The sequence below is a fragment of the Nansenia antarctica genome (genome assembly GCF_963989245.1).
Source record: "Nansenia antarctica genome assembly, chromosome: 8".
Taxonomy (NCBI): domain Eukaryota; kingdom Metazoa; phylum Chordata; class Actinopteri; order Argentiniformes; family Microstomatidae; genus Nansenia; species Nansenia antarctica.
Window position 1 is genome coordinate 18,336,313 of NC_137678.1, and position 15,251 is coordinate 18,351,563.

Below are 15,251 nucleotides of genomic sequence, written 5' to 3' on the forward strand. Positions count from 1 at the left end.
GGAGAGAGTGTCAGGGTCAGCAACACAGGCCTGGCACAGATTAACTCCTTCAGGGCTGGCACAGATTAACTCCTTCAGGGCTGGCACTGATTAACTCCTTCAGGGCTGGCACAGATTAACGCCTTCAGGGCTGGAACAGGGGCGGCTGTGGCGCAGGAGGTAGAGGCTGGTGGAGGTAGAGGCTGGAGGAGGTAGAGGCTGTGGCTCAGGAGGTAGAGGCTGGTGGAGGTAGAGGCTGTGTCTCAGGAGGTAGAGCCGGCGTTTAATGATCGCAAGGTCTGCAGCTCAGCGATTCGAACCCCGGCTGGCCACATGTTGAGGTACCCTTGGGCAAGACACTGAACCCCAAATTGCTCCCAGTGAGTGGGCCAGCGCCTTGCATGGTAGCTCGCGGCCATTGGTGTGTGAATGTGTGTGTGAATGGGTGAATGAGAGGCCCGTTGCAAAGCTTTTTGGAATAAGGCGTTATATAAATCAGTCCAACCACACACACACACACACACACACACACACACACACACACACACACACAGAGCCCGGCTCTGATAACAGGAGGAACTATCGTCCTTTGAAAGAAGGAGCCAAACATTCGGCGTACGAATCACAAGACATAGGTTATGTAAACACTTAACTGAACAAGTATCACACCCCCCTTCGGTCGAATAAAAAAACGACTACGGACTGAGAAGCGATTGTGTTCTCCGATGAAAATAATTTCTCCAAATGCCCTGAGAATAAATAGTTTTTGAGGTAGTTTGCCATTTCACGACCGGGGAGGGAGATAGGCCTGGGAGCGTCCCCAACAAAGTGTCCCTGTGTTGGGGGGGGGGGGGGGGGGGGGGGGCAGGCACAAAGCTCTGCATTTAGCTCCCTGGTCCCTCTGGGGGGGGCTGGCGTGTTGGAGCATGTCCCTCCGCGGTCGTAAGCCACATCCGACATCAACATGAACAACATCACCTCCTGACCATCACAACACTCCTCCAGACATTCTCCTCTCCTCTCTCCCCGTCATCCCCCTCTCCTCCTCTTCTCTTCCCGCCTTCCCTCTCTCCTCCTCTTCTCTCCACTCATCCCCTCTCCTTCCCTCCCCTCTACTTCCGCGATCCTCTTCTCCTCCCATCTCCTCTCCTCCCTCCACCCCCCTCTCCTCCTCTTCTCTTCCCGCCATCCCCGTCTCATCCTCTTCTCTCCAGTCATCCCCCTCTCCTACCCTCCCCTCTCTTTCTGCCATCCTCCTCTCCTCCTCTTCTCTCCAGTCATCCCCTCTCCTCTCCTCTACCGCCCCCCCCGTCCCCTCCTCTCTTCCTCTCCTCCTCCATACCCCTCTCTTCCTCTTCCTCTCTTCTTCTCCTCCTCTACCACCCCCCCCTCCTCCTCCTCCTCCTGTCCTCCAGCCATCCCCCTCTCCACCATCTCAGACTCATGACACGGCATGACTGCGTCTGTGCTTGTGTGTTTGAACTCCGCTGCGATTTATAACACTGCGTATTATACAACCACTGACGCAGCCCCCCCGTTGTCTGACAGCAGGGTCATTGTTAGCGTTCACTGTTAGTACTGTGTGTCTGTTCCATGCGGGGACCCCAGGCCAGAGCCCTAAGGTGTCGACTACTACCAGTCAACACTCGTGCCACAGGAAATAGCGCGTGTGTTAAAACGTTAAGACGAGGTCAAATCTCCCATTTCTTTCTTCTGTGGCTTAGGAGGTAGAGGTTGGTGGAGGTAGAGGCTGTGGCTCAGGAGGTAGAGGCTGGTGGAGGTAGAGGCTGTGGCTCAGGAGGTAGAGGCTGGTGGAGGTAGAGGCTGTGGCTCAGGAGGTAGAGGCTGGTGGAGGTAGAGGCTGTGGCTCAGGAGGTAGAGACTAGTGGGGGTAGAGGCTGTGGCTCAGGAGGTAGAGGCTGTGTCTCAGGAGGTAGAGGCTGTGGCTCAGGAGGTAGAGGCTCAGGAGGTAGAGGCTGGTGGAGGTAGAGGCTGTGGCTCAGGAGGTAGAGGCTGGTGGAGGTAGAGGCTGGTGGAGGTAGAGGCTGGTGGAGGTAGAGGCTGGTGGAGGTAGAGGCTGTGGCTCAGGAGGTAGAGGCTGTGGCTCAGGAGGTAGAGGCTCAGGAGGTAGAGGCTGGTGGAGGTAGAGGCTGTGGCTCAGGAGGTAGAGGCTGTGGATAAGGAGGTAGAGGCTGTGTCTCAGGAGGTAGAGGCTGTGGCTCAGGAGATAGAGGCTGGTGGAGGTAGAGGCTGTGGCTCAGGAGGTAGAGGCTGTGGATAAGGAGGTAGAGGCTGTGTCTCAGGAGGTAGAGGCTGTGGCTCAGGAGGTAGAGGCTGTGTCTCAGGAGGTAGAGGCTGTGTCTCAGGAGGTAGAGGCTAGTGGAGGTAGAGGCTGTGGCTCAGGAGGTAGAGGCTGTGTCTCAGGAGGTAGACGCTGGTGGAGGTAGAGGCTGTGTCTCAGGAGGTAGAGCCGGCATCTAACGATCGTGAGGTCTGTGGTTCAGCGGTTTGATCCCCGGCTGGCCACGTGTCGAGGTGTCCTTGGGCAAGACACTGAACCCCGAATTCCTCCCAACGAGCGGGCCGGCGCCTTGCATGGTAGCTTGGCCGCCATTGGTGTGTGAATGTGTGTGTGAATGGGTGAATGAGAGGCCATTGTAAAGCACTTTGGAATAAGTCCATTTACCATGAACAGAATCACAACTGGACACAGCTCAGGGGTTCCAGAACGTTCTGGAACGTTCAAATAGAAATGGTTCGGGAAATGGTTCATCAGGGTTCGACAGTAACGCTTGCCCGCTTGCCCGGAGCAGGTAAAACATTTGCCGGGTTTGTTTGCGCAAGACCGACGACGCTGCTGGATCCTGGATATGTTTACCTGTGTGCAGGAAGAACAACAGACGGTGCAGGCGCCAGACCAGACTAGATGATCATGGAGTGAAGATATTATCAAAGCGTACGCGATGCGACGGGTGATCGACACCTGAGGGTCCTGTACGTCCTGAGTCTCTTAGATGGTAGGGTCAGGGTCAGGGGTCAAACAGACCTGAGGATCCTGTACCTCCTGAGTCTCTTAGATGGTAGGGTCAGGGGTCAAACAGACCTGAGGATCCTGTACCTCCTGAGTCTCTTAGATGGTAGGGTCAGGGGTCAAACAGACCTGAGGATCCTGTACCTCCTGAGTCTCTTAGATGGTAGGGTTAGGGGTCAAACAGACCTGAGGATCCTGTACCTCCTGAGTCTCTTAGATGGTAGGGTCAGGGGTCAAACAGACCTGAGGATCCTGTACCTCCTGAGTCTCTTAGATGGTAGGGTCAGGGGTCAAACAGACCTGAGGATCCTGTACCTCCTGAGTCTCTTAGATGGTAGGGTCAGGGGTCAAACAGACCTGAGGATCCTGTACCTCCTGAGTCTCTTAGATGGTAGGGTCAGGGGTCAAACAGACCTGAGGATCCTGTACCTCCTGAGTCTCTTAGATGGTAGGGTTAGGGTCAGGGGTCAAACAGACCTGAGGATCCAGCTTGGAGGGGATGATGATGGTGTTGAATGCTGAGCTGAAATCAATCAACAGCATCCTAGCGTAGGTGTTGCTTGTGTCGAGGTGGGTCAGGGTGGAGTGAAGCGCCGTGGAGATGGCGTCTCCCATTGACCTGCTCTTGCGGTAGGCGTGTTGTAAGTCACTTTGGATAAAGGCGTCTGGTAAATGCCCAAAATGTAAATGTAAATGGTGGTCCTGTGGTAAGGTGGTCCAGGGGCGGTTCCTGAACAGAGAGGCTTAAGCTGTATCTCTTCACCCCACACTCAAGTAACAGGATTACACTTGGAATGAATGTATGCTCCAGATAGAGAACAGGCTGAGGCTGAGGTGAGCCCATTGGCTGACCTGGTGATCACATGACCCTGTGAGCGTTGATCTCATCTCAGGCCCTTAAACCTGCCTGATTTACCCTGACATACCGCTCTGCCTCTCTCTGTCTCTCTCTGTCTCTCTCTGCCTCTCTCTGCCTCTCTCTGTCTCTCTCTGCCTCTGCCTCTGCGACCTCTCTCTCTCTCTCTCTGTCTCTCTCTGTCTCTCTCTGTCTCTCTCTGTCTCTCTCTGTCTCTCCCTCTCTCTCTCTCTCTCTCTCTGTCTCTCTCTCTCTCTGTCTCTCTCTGTCTCTCCCTCTCTCTCCCTCTCTCTCCCTCTCTCTCTGCCTCTACCTGTCTTTATTTGTCGCTCTGTCTCTCTCTGTCTCTCTCTGTCTCTCTCTGTCTCTATCTCCCTCTCTCCCTCTCTCTCTCCCTGCCTCCCGTGCCTCTCTCCGCCGCTCCTGCCCTAGGCTGAAGTCACTTACGAGAGTTTCCACGCCTTTCACTTCCAGTGAGAATAACGACAGCCTTGTGATCAGTCATGTGGGGTACACCTGATACTATACTAACACCTGATACTATTTCCGATCACAATCCCTGTTCCACAGAAACACAGAAGTGCTGCCAAAAGGATTCCAAAGATTATCAGTGTTCAAACTTGTCTTAAGGACGTTAAAGAACTTCTCCACGTAACCGACGTTGAGGCCTAGGAGGCCAGAGTTATTTTTCTTCCTCCGCTAACACAGTGGAACATGTCTGTACAGACTCCACATCACAGATAACAGCACGCTGCACAACATACAGTACGTGTTCATTACACATACAAACATTTAGAAAAAAACATACACAGGAAATTATAGACATTATCAGCGTCTTTGAGCCCCAGAAAAGCGCTATATAAATACAATGAATTATTATTATTATTATTATTATTATTATTATTATTATTAAAACATGCCACAACATACAAAACTCTCTACTTTGTACCCTGGTAATGAGACAGGCAGGCAGATAGGCAGACAGACAGACAGATGGGCAGATGGGCAGACAGGCAGACAGGCAGACAGATGGGCAGGCAGAAAGACAAGCAGGCAGGCAGACAAACAGACAGACAGACAAGCAGGCAGGCAGGCAGCCAGACAGACAGACAGACAGAGAGAGACTGACAGATAGACAGACTGACAGACACTGCCAGCCTGCCAGCCAGACAGGCAGCAAGTTCACTATCCTATTCAAAACAGCTGGGCTCATAATCTAAGCCAGCACAAAGAGTATTCCAGTAGTCTGCACAGCACAGTAACACACAGTAGTGCTGTAGTCCTCTGTGGCTCGGTTGGTAGAGCATGGCACTAACAACACTTAGGTAGTGGGTTCGATTCCCGCTGGGACCATATATACTGAAATGTATGCACTCACTGCAATGTAAGTCGCTTTGGATAAAAGCGTCAGCTAAAATATGCACATACGTTTATACATAGGGTGCGTTCGTAATATTCACCTAGAGCACCAGAGCACACACTGGGTTCAACGTCATAGAGCGACCAAGTCATTTGATTGGACAAGAGGTGTGCTGATCAGATTTTCAGAGCGTATTTACAAACGCACACTATAATACTGCAAATAGCGAAGGCTAGCTAGCTAGCTAGCTACCATGTCGTCGTAGCAGCAGCATAGCTTTGCCCTGTCAGCCAGCTGGTAGGTCACCCACAGTGCCAGCCAGCCAGCCTGGCCGCGAACAGCAACTGTGGACCTTCATTCAGACGGCCATTTAGGTTTTCATGATGATTTCATTCCGGTTGTGGGAGACTGCGGACAGGAGGGCCACCTGTGGTGACCAGTGTTAAACGCATAATGTGATTATATCTGAGGTAGCCGGACCACGGCCTAGATGTGTTATTGGGGGATGATGGGGGATGATTATGGGATGATTATGAGATGATTATGAGATGATTAGGGGTGATTAGGAGGTCAGTGGAGGAGGCTGGTGGAGGCGGAGGACATTGGATGACGTTGGGATGCATGGAACATCTTGTCTGGGACAGGTCATGTGGTTCTGTTTCATACCATTCCTCATTCTGTTCCATGAATTACAATGAACCCGTCCTCCAAATTTCTACCTCCGCCAGCCTCCACTGAAGTAGAATATGTTGGTATATATGTTGTTGACAGACAGGCAGGCAGACAGGCAGGCAGGCAGGCAGGCAGTCAGACAGACAGGCAGACAGGCAGAGGGGCAGATGGGCAGGCAGAAAGACAAGCAGGCAGGCAGACAGACAGATAGACAGACAGACAGGCAGAGAGAGACTGACAGACTGACAGACACTGCCAGCCAGACAGGCAGCAATCTCAGAAAGCTATTGGCCAGCTGCAATTAGTCCAAAATGCAGCAGCGAGAGTTTTAACCAAAACACAGCAGAAGAGCTCATATAACTCCTATTTTAGAGACTCTACACTGGCTTCCTGTTAAGTTCAGAATAGATTTCAAGATCCGTCTGCTTGTTTATAAAGCTCTCACTGGCACAGCACCAGAATATCTGAAAGACCTTGTGCTAGCATAATCAGCCCAATGGAGCTCTCAGGTCTTCTGACACTGGTTTTTTCTGTGTACCACATGTACAAAAGAAGAGATTTGGTGAGGCTGCATTCTCATTTTATGCACCCAGATTGTGGAATGCACTGCCAGTTTACATTAGGGATGCAACCTCAGCAAATATGTTCAAGTCAAGACTAAAAACCCATCTTCTTAATATTGCCTTTAAATGACTCAATGATTAAATGATGATTATATAATGATTGGAACACTTTGAGCTGCAACATTTGCAGGAAAAGTGCTATACAAATAAAGGTTATTACTATTATTATTATTATTATTATTATTATTATTCCATAGCTCTTTACAACGGCCTCTTATTCACACACACATTCACCCACCAATGGCAGCAAGCTACCATGCAAGGCACCGCTCATTAGGAGCAATTTGGGGTTCAGTGTCTTGCCCAAGGACACCTCGACATGCGGACAGGAGGGTGGTCCTGAGTACCAGGCCAATCGATTGTGATGATCTGATGATGAAAAAGCAGCTGTGTGTGTGTGGGGTCTGAGGAAAGTGAGCTGTGTGTGAGTGAGTGAGTGTGTGTGTGTGTGTGTGTGTGTGTGTGTGTGTGTGTGTGTGTGTGTGTGTGTGTGTGTGTGTGTGGGGGGGGGGGGGGGGGGGGGGGGACTGAGTGAGAGTGCTTTTGAGCGGCTGCCTGTAAGGTGACTTTGTGGCTGAGTGGTGGCCTGCTTTCCCTCCCTCCTCTCTCTATCTCTCTCTCTCCCCCCTCTCTCTCCCTCTGTCTGTCTGTCTGTCTGTCTCTCCCTTTCCCTCTCTCTCTCTGTCCCTCCCCCTCTGTCCCTCCCTCTCCCTCTCCCCCCTCTCCCCCTGTCTGTCTCTCTGTCTCTCTCTCTCTCTCCCCCCCCCCTCTCCCTCTTTCTCTCTATCTTTCCTCTCACTCTCTGCCTCTGTCTCCCCCCCTCTCTCTCTCCATCTCTCTCCCCCTCTCTGGTGATTAGATTATAACTAGGGGGTCATCCCACAGAGAGCTGCACCAGTCAGCCTTATTACAGCTAATGGGACAGGCCGTGATGAACACCCAGATTTTGACCCCCGGAAAACCATTATATAAATACAATGAATTATTATTATTATTATTATTATTATTATTATTATTATTATTATTATTATTATTACTGTGATTAACACTGTGATTAACAAGCCAAAGGAGGGCCATTCAGACTGCTGGCTCACACACACACACACACACACACACACACACACACACACACACACACACACACACACACACACACTCCATGGATGTGGTCCAAGAACTTGGCACCTCTTTGCTCTCTCATATCCATCCTGTAGTAATGGATTTTACATTCAGGCTTCCAGTATGCATTTCTATGGAGCAACCATTCAGCCGCATACACAGATACAGATATATATAATATAATAATCATATATATACAGATATATATATATATATATATATATATATATATATATAATATAATAATCATATATATACATATATATATATACATAATATAATAATAATATATTTACATATATATATATATATAATAATAATAATAATAATATATATACAGATACAGATTCTTAGAGAGCGGTCGGGCTATTTCAACATCTCCGTTTCTAGAAAACACCTTCTTCATCAGCTTCTTCTCAGGGGACCCCGTGTGTGTGTGTGTGTGTGTGTGTGTGTGTGTGTGTGTGTGTGTGTGTGTTTTCTCAGGGGACCCTGTCCCTCCGTGTTTAGGAGGCTGTGGCCGTACGTTCAACATTAACATGTCTGGTGTTTAGCAGACGCCTTCATCCAAAGCTGAAGTTGAAGTTCTTTCTTTATTTATCCCCCAAGGGGAAATCACTTTCTCACAGCAGCAAGATTTAAAAGAGTATGGAGGGATAGAAAGACACATAATAGATGAACACAACAGTACGGTCCTTCAGTATATAGGGAGGGAGGGAGGGAGGGAGGGAGGGAGAGGGAGGGAGAGAGGGAGGGAGAGAGGGGGAGGGAGGGAGGGAGAGAGGGAGAGGGAGGGAGAGAGGGAGAGAGGGAGAGAGGGAGAAGGAGGGAGAGAGGGGCATAGAGAGAGGGGGGAGGGAGGGAGGGAGAGGGAGAGAGAGGGGGGGGAGGGAGGGAGGAAGAGGGAGGGAGAGAGGGGGGAGGGAGGGAGGGAGACAGAGAGAGAGGGAGGGAGGGAATAACAAATAGGGAATAAATAGAGTGGACACAACAGTACGATACAGACTAAAAGAGAAATGCAGCTACACATTATTAACAACATTGTTAAAGATGTTACAGTCAGTGTCAGGTCAGAGGTCATAGTAAGTCCTCTATAGTCCATGAACACAGTGCTCTTCAAAGCCTCTTACAACACATCTGACTGAACTAAGTGAATCATCTGTCCACTAGTGCACCCTGGGACAGTCACACCCCCTCACCCCCCAGCTGTCACTCCCTCACCCCCCCAGGACGCCTACATCCCATACACATACAGGGTCTAGACCAGGGGAGGCTGGCGGAGGTAGAAATCGGAGGACGGGAGCTCATTGTGATGCATGGAACGGAATGAGGAGTGGAGGTTCCATCCCCATGCATTACAATGAGCCCCTGTCCTCCCATGTCTACCTCCGCCAGCCTCCCCTGGCCTCCGATGTCTACCTCCACCAGCCTCCCCTGGTGTGGAGGATGGGTGGGTCGAGGCATGTGGCACTGAAAGCGGATACAGCTGAGAGGCTGGGGGGGAGGCTGGGAGGAGGCTGGGGGGGGGGGGGGGGAGGCTGGGAGGAGGCTGGGGGGGGGGGGGGGGGCTGTGGGGGTGGAGGGGGGGGGGGGGCTTGTTTTCACTAGCCAGACGCGTGGCCCTCCGTCTGAGAGCTGGCCCCCCTGCTGAGCCATCCTGTGATGTGTGTGTGTGTGTGTGTGTGTGTGTGTGTGTGTGCGCGTGTGTGTGTGTGTGTTTTCCAGCTTCAAGTTTAGGGTTGGATTGTTTTGTTACGTTACATTACACAAGTGTAACATGTCACATTTACATTTTTGGCATTTAGCAGACGCCTTTATCCAAAGTGACTTACAACAAATACATTTGTCTCAGTAAGTGAATCATCTATCCATCAGCCATCACACAAAAAAGTAATCTCATGAAATTAAGGTGTAGCCTGAAGAGATGGAGAGATGGAGGTCTTCAGGAGGGACAGATAAAGTGTAGCCTGAAGTGATGGAGGTCTTCAGGAGGGACAGTTAAGATGTAGCCTGAAGAGATGGAGGTCTTTAGGAGGGACAGTTAAGGTGTAGTCTGAAGAGATGGAGGTCTTTAGGAGGTGCAGTTAAGGTGTAGCCTGAAGAGATGGAGGTCTTTAGGAGGGATAGTTAAGGTGTAGCCTGAAGAGATGGAGGTCTTTAGGAGGGACAGTTAAGGTGTAGCCTGAAGAGATGGAGAGATGGAGGTCTTTAGGAGGGACAGTTAAGGTGTAGCCTGAAGAGATTGAGGTCTTCAGGAGGGACAGTTAAGGTGTAGCCTGAAGAGATGGAGGTCTTCAGGAGGGACAGTTAAGGTGTAGCCTGAAGAGATGGAGGTCTTCAGGAGGGACAGTAAAGGTGTAGCCTGAAGAGATGGAGAGATGGAGGTCTTTAGGAGGGACAGTTAAGGTGTAGCCTGAAGAGATGGAGGTCTTCAGGAGGGACAGTTAAGGTGTAGCCTGAAGAGATGGAGGTCTTCCGGAGGGACAGTTAAGGTGTAGCCTGAAGAGATGGAGAGATGGAGGTCTTTAGGAGGGACCATTAAGGTGTAGCCTGAAGAGATGGAGGTCTTCAGTCTACGGTGGAAGATAGGGAGAAACTCTGCAGTCCTGACAGCGGTGGGAAGCTCTTTCCAGCAGAGGTGGAGGAGCGGAGTGAACGGGCTGGTGTTTGGGGGGCTTGCATGTAGGATATGCACCACACACACACACAGAGCTCTGGCAAAGAGTCCTCCTCCTGTCTGGTAAAAGTACAAGCATGTCTTCTCCCAGTGTGACATTCACAAGCAGCATAACAAATTGGTTCCAAGTGTCTTTCTGAACCCAACACAGCGCGGCTATTAAAATACCACAGAGTTAATTCGGAGTCTGAGTCACAACAACTTGGCGTCTTGTAAAACAAATGTACCTGCGCCTGTGTGTGTGTGTGTGTGTGTGTGTGTGTGTGTGTGTGTTAGACGCAGGAGCTTCCCAGAGACGTGTCCGGACGTGACTGCCCCCAGCCAAGGCCCTGGGGATGTTTTCATGCCGTGTTCTTCTCTTCCTGAAACTTCCTGAAACTTCCTGTTTGGTCGTGTCTCTAACTCTGCAGTGTTTGACGGTGTGACATGATGACACACCTGTCACGTGACCAAGCTGTAACGTGATGACACACCTGTCAGAGTTGTTGACGTGTACGCTGCAGTCGCATGCTTGGAGGTCAACAGCATTGCAGGTTTTGTTTTTTCGCACTAAGTACTTTATTGATTGATTGACTGGCTGATTGATTGATAGATAGACAGACTGATTGATTGATAGACTAACTGACTGACTGATTGATTGACTGATAGATTGATTGATTGATGGTTAGCGAGGAAGTATGTCCTGCAGACATTCCAACTACTGCATTCCCTGTTCCTAGAAAATGTGTGTGTGTGTGTCTGTGCGTCCATGTGCAGCGTGTGTGTGTGTGTGTGTGTGTGTGTGTGTGTGTGTGTGTGTGCCTGTGCGTCCATGTGCAGCGTGTATGTGGGTGTGTGTATGTGTGTGTGTGTGTGTGTGTGTGTGTGTGTGTGTAGTGGTTACATGTACATGGATAAGCCTTGCGGCCCCACATACATGAAGGGGGGGGGTAAGTGGTAATTGCGTTACCTCATGGTATGTCAAGCGTGTAGCGGCGTGTAAGCGTGTAGCGGCGTGTAAGCGTGTAGCGCCTCTCCTACCTCCACCCCCAACGCCTCCGCCATCGCCGTGGTTACCTACTGTCCTGTTTACGCCAACGTTCCGTAAACCCAAAAACCCAACGGACCTCAAAGCGTCAGGGATGGGGCGCCAACTTCCTCACGACCAAAAGATGGCGGTTGATGCCACTAAACCGGGGAGGGGAGAGGGGGGGCGATACGTACGCATGAGAGAGGGCCTGTGATTGGATGAATACACGGGACATCCCGGCTAGCTTGCACCCCTAGCTGGCCAACTACCCACAGGCTTTGGGACGTTATCCTAGCAAACTTCAAACGAGCAAAACAAGGCCAGGAGCTGTGAATCAGCACTGTCAGAGAGAGTGACCTTTGACCTCTCCACCCAGCAGATGTACTGACGTCTCAGTAACCAGGGTTGTAAATCTGTGTTCTTTCAACCCCACCATGCTGTGAACACTCCTTACAAGAACTACTCACCACAGAAACATACTTCTCCTCCTCCTCCTGCTCTTGATTGATGATGATAGGCTCTTATGTCAAAGGGTGTGTGTGTGTGTGTGTGTGTGTGTGTTTGTGTGCATGCGTGCGTGCGTGCGTGCGTGCGTGCGTGCGTGCGTGCGTGCGTGCGTGTGTGTGTGTGTGTGTGTGTGTGTGTGTGTGTGTGTGAGTGTAGCTGTGCCTACAGTGTCTCTCCTCTCAGTTCACTTCCACTGCTGTTATGTGGAGAAGGGGGACATTACAAATATGATCTATGAACTTATGGACAGTGACACATGACTGGTTACTGCTCACAGGACAGATATCCGCTTTGACAACTGATCGCTAATGCTGTATGATTATTAATAATAACGGATTGCATTTTAGTTTTTGATTGCTTATTTTGGATTATTGATAACTGATCACACACAGCTGATTACTGGTGTCTAATTATTGATGATTGATAATAATAATAATAATAATAATAATAATAATAACCTTTATTTGTATAGCAGTTTTCCTGCAAACGTTGCAGCGCAAAGTGCTTTAACATATCCACACAGCATAAAAACAATAATAGAACAATAGTATTCAATAAAACACAATAGCAATAATATAAACTACGTAATAAAACAAGAATAAACCATACAATCCAAGTGCCAAAGATAAGACTCAATGCTTAGGTCAGAATCTATAATCACACCTAGATTCTTAGCTTCATGTTTGCCGTTTGAAAGCAAGGTTCCCATGGTATTCGACAATGTGTCTTTTTCTGGTTTTGGTCCAATGACAAGAACCTCAGTTTTGTCCTGATTTAGTTGTAGAAAATTGTTGGACATCCAAAGTTTTATATCTCGGAGACAATTCTCCAGCGAGCTGAGTGAATTATCAGGCAATACTGATATGTACAGTTGAGTATCATCAGCATAACTATGAAAATGTACACCATGTTTTCTGATGATTCCACCTAATGGGATCATGTACAGGGAGAAGAGCAAGGGACCAAGAATAGTGATGTCAACATTATCAGAAACAGAGTCTCCCAACAGAGAAATGTCTACTGTGTCTAAATGTCTAAATGATAACAGTGATGAGGTGTGTGTTTCTAGTGATGTCCACCCTGTTGATCAGGTGTGTTTGTGTGTAGTGGTGGTCTAGTGGATAGTGAGTTGGACTTGTGATCGGAAGGTTGTGAGTTCAAATCCCGCCTGAAACCACACCACTACTAGTGTGCCCTTGAGTAAGGCACTTAGCCCTCAGTTACTCCAGGGGGAATGTCCCTGTAATTCGTAATTGTAAATCGCTTTGGATTAAAAGCGTCTGCTAAATGGCAAAATTAATTAAATTATGTGTCTCCAGATCTTGCAGGTGAATCTAGTGATGTCCATCCTGTTGTACGTGATGTTCCTCGCGTACCTGTATGGTATCCAGGCAACCAACATGGACCGACACCAGCCCACCCAGGACCCCATCAACACCCTTATCATCAAGCTGCTGCAGGCCGACCTCACCAGGGACCGGCAGAGGATTGGGCAGGGCCAGGGGCAGGGGCAGAGGATGGGGCAGGGGCAGGGGCAGGGCCAGGGGCAGGGCCAGGGGGTGGAGGATGGAGGGGACTACCAGGGCTGGGGCTGGGCCCAGGGGGGGGAGGGGGCCCACCACCGGGACCCCGAGGCGGCCCAGGACACGCTGCCCCCGGCGGGCCTCCTCCTCCCGGCCCTCGACGACCTCCCCCTCGACGACCTCCTCCTCCCCCCTCCCCCCTCCCCGCCCCTCCTGGAGAACCTTCCCCCCCCTCCCCCGCCCCCCCCCCAGCAGCAGCAGCAGCAGCAGAGCTCCCTGTACCAGCCGCTCACCGTCCTCTCCGCGGACCTCCTCTTGCGGCAGCACAAGCGCTACAACTCCCCCCGCGTGCTCCTCAGCGAGCGCCCTCCCCTGCAGCCCCCGCCGCTGTACCTCACGGACGACTACCTGGGCGGGGGCAGCTCGGACGTGGTCGCGGGGGGGGCCGGGGCCTTCGCTAACAACAAGACGCGCAAGAGGCGCTACGCGGAGCACAAGAGCTACCGCGGGGAGTACTCGGTGTGCGACTCGGAGAGCCAGTGGACCACGGACAAGACAAGCGCGGTGGACATCCAGGGGAACCAGGTGACGGTCCTGGGCAAGATCAAGACCAGCTCCACGGCGGAGGTGAAGCAGTACTTTTACGAGACCAAGTGCAGGACTCCGCGGCCGTTCCGGAGCGGCTGCCGCGGGATCGACGACAAGCACTGGAACTCGCAGTGCAAGACGATCCACACGTACGTGCGCGCGCTCACGCAGGTGCGCACGTCGGTGGGCTGGCGCTGGATCCGCATCGACACGTCCTGCGTCTGCGCACTGTCGCGGAAACACCGCAGGACGTAAACAACAACAACAACAACAACAACAACAAACAAAACAACCACTGAGATATCTTTTTTTTTCTTTTTTTTCCTTTTAAATAGATATCTGATATATTTCCTTTTTTGGGGGGGGGGGGGGGTTGGCGGGAGGGTGGGATGGTGGGAGGTTGTACATATAAATTATTATTTAAGTTATATGAAATGCATGTAGTTTATACATGTCTATATACTGTATGATGTATAAATATATTTGTGTTATTTATTGAAGTCTTCATCAATGGAAAATCTCTCTCTCTACATATATATATATATATACAAAAGCTATATATGTATATATATACACCTATGAACTCATGAGACTCCTAGCTGCAGGTGTTTGCATGGTGGGATTATGTGCCTTGATCAAGTATCGATGCAGCAGACAGGATATAGAGGGGGGGGAGGGGGGGGGGCTATGGAGGGTTGGGGGGGGGGGGGGTCAGCTGACTTGGGGGGGAGGGGGGGGGTCTTTCACCCACAACACATTACACTCCACAAACGACAGTATTCCTTATCGAGCTCATTCCATTATGACATCATCGCTCATTCCATTATGACATAATTACTCGCTCTGCCAGTAAGCTGCTGTTTCCCAGAAACATGATGACATGATGACATCACACAGGATGACATCACACAGGACGACATCACAGTCTACACGTGTGTTGTCGATGGCTGTAGACACACGCAGGGACCTGCCACAGACACACACACACACCTGGTGCTCCTAACAGTACAGTACTCCACCTGTATACCTGTACCTGTGTACCTGACAGTACTGTCCTACACCTGTATAACTGTACTACACCTGTCATATTCACCTGCTGATCTGTTGCATTTTTTAAAATCAGTGCAGTGTGTACCAGTGGGATGTGTAACTAGGCCTGCAGAAGAGTGCGTGTACAGTGTGCGTGTGTGTGTGTGTGTGTGTGTGTGTGTGTGTGTGTGTGTGTACACATGTCTCTGCAGGTCAGATGGACATGGGGTCCAGTCCTAACTTGAGATCTGCTGCACACAAAGCTCTCTCTCTCTTCT

At 50.4% G+C, this 15,251-nt stretch overlaps 1 protein-coding gene across 1 annotated transcript; it reads left to right on the plus strand.

Annotated features, from left to right (window-relative positions):
• Positions 1 to 13,158: 13,158 nt before the first annotated feature.
• Positions 13,159 to 14,199, plus strand: ntf3 (neurotrophin 3; the record flags this gene model as incomplete). The annotated part of the gene is made up of 2 exons (XM_080538141.1): positions 13,159 to 13,353; positions 13,609 to 14,199. The coding sequence occupies exons 1-2, from the start codon at positions 13,174 to 13,176 to the stop codon at positions 14,197 to 14,199; spliced, it is 771 nt and encodes a 256-aa protein (XP_080394267.1). The 5' UTR covers positions 13,159 to 13,173.
• Positions 14,200 to 15,251: the final 1,052 nt, after the last annotated feature.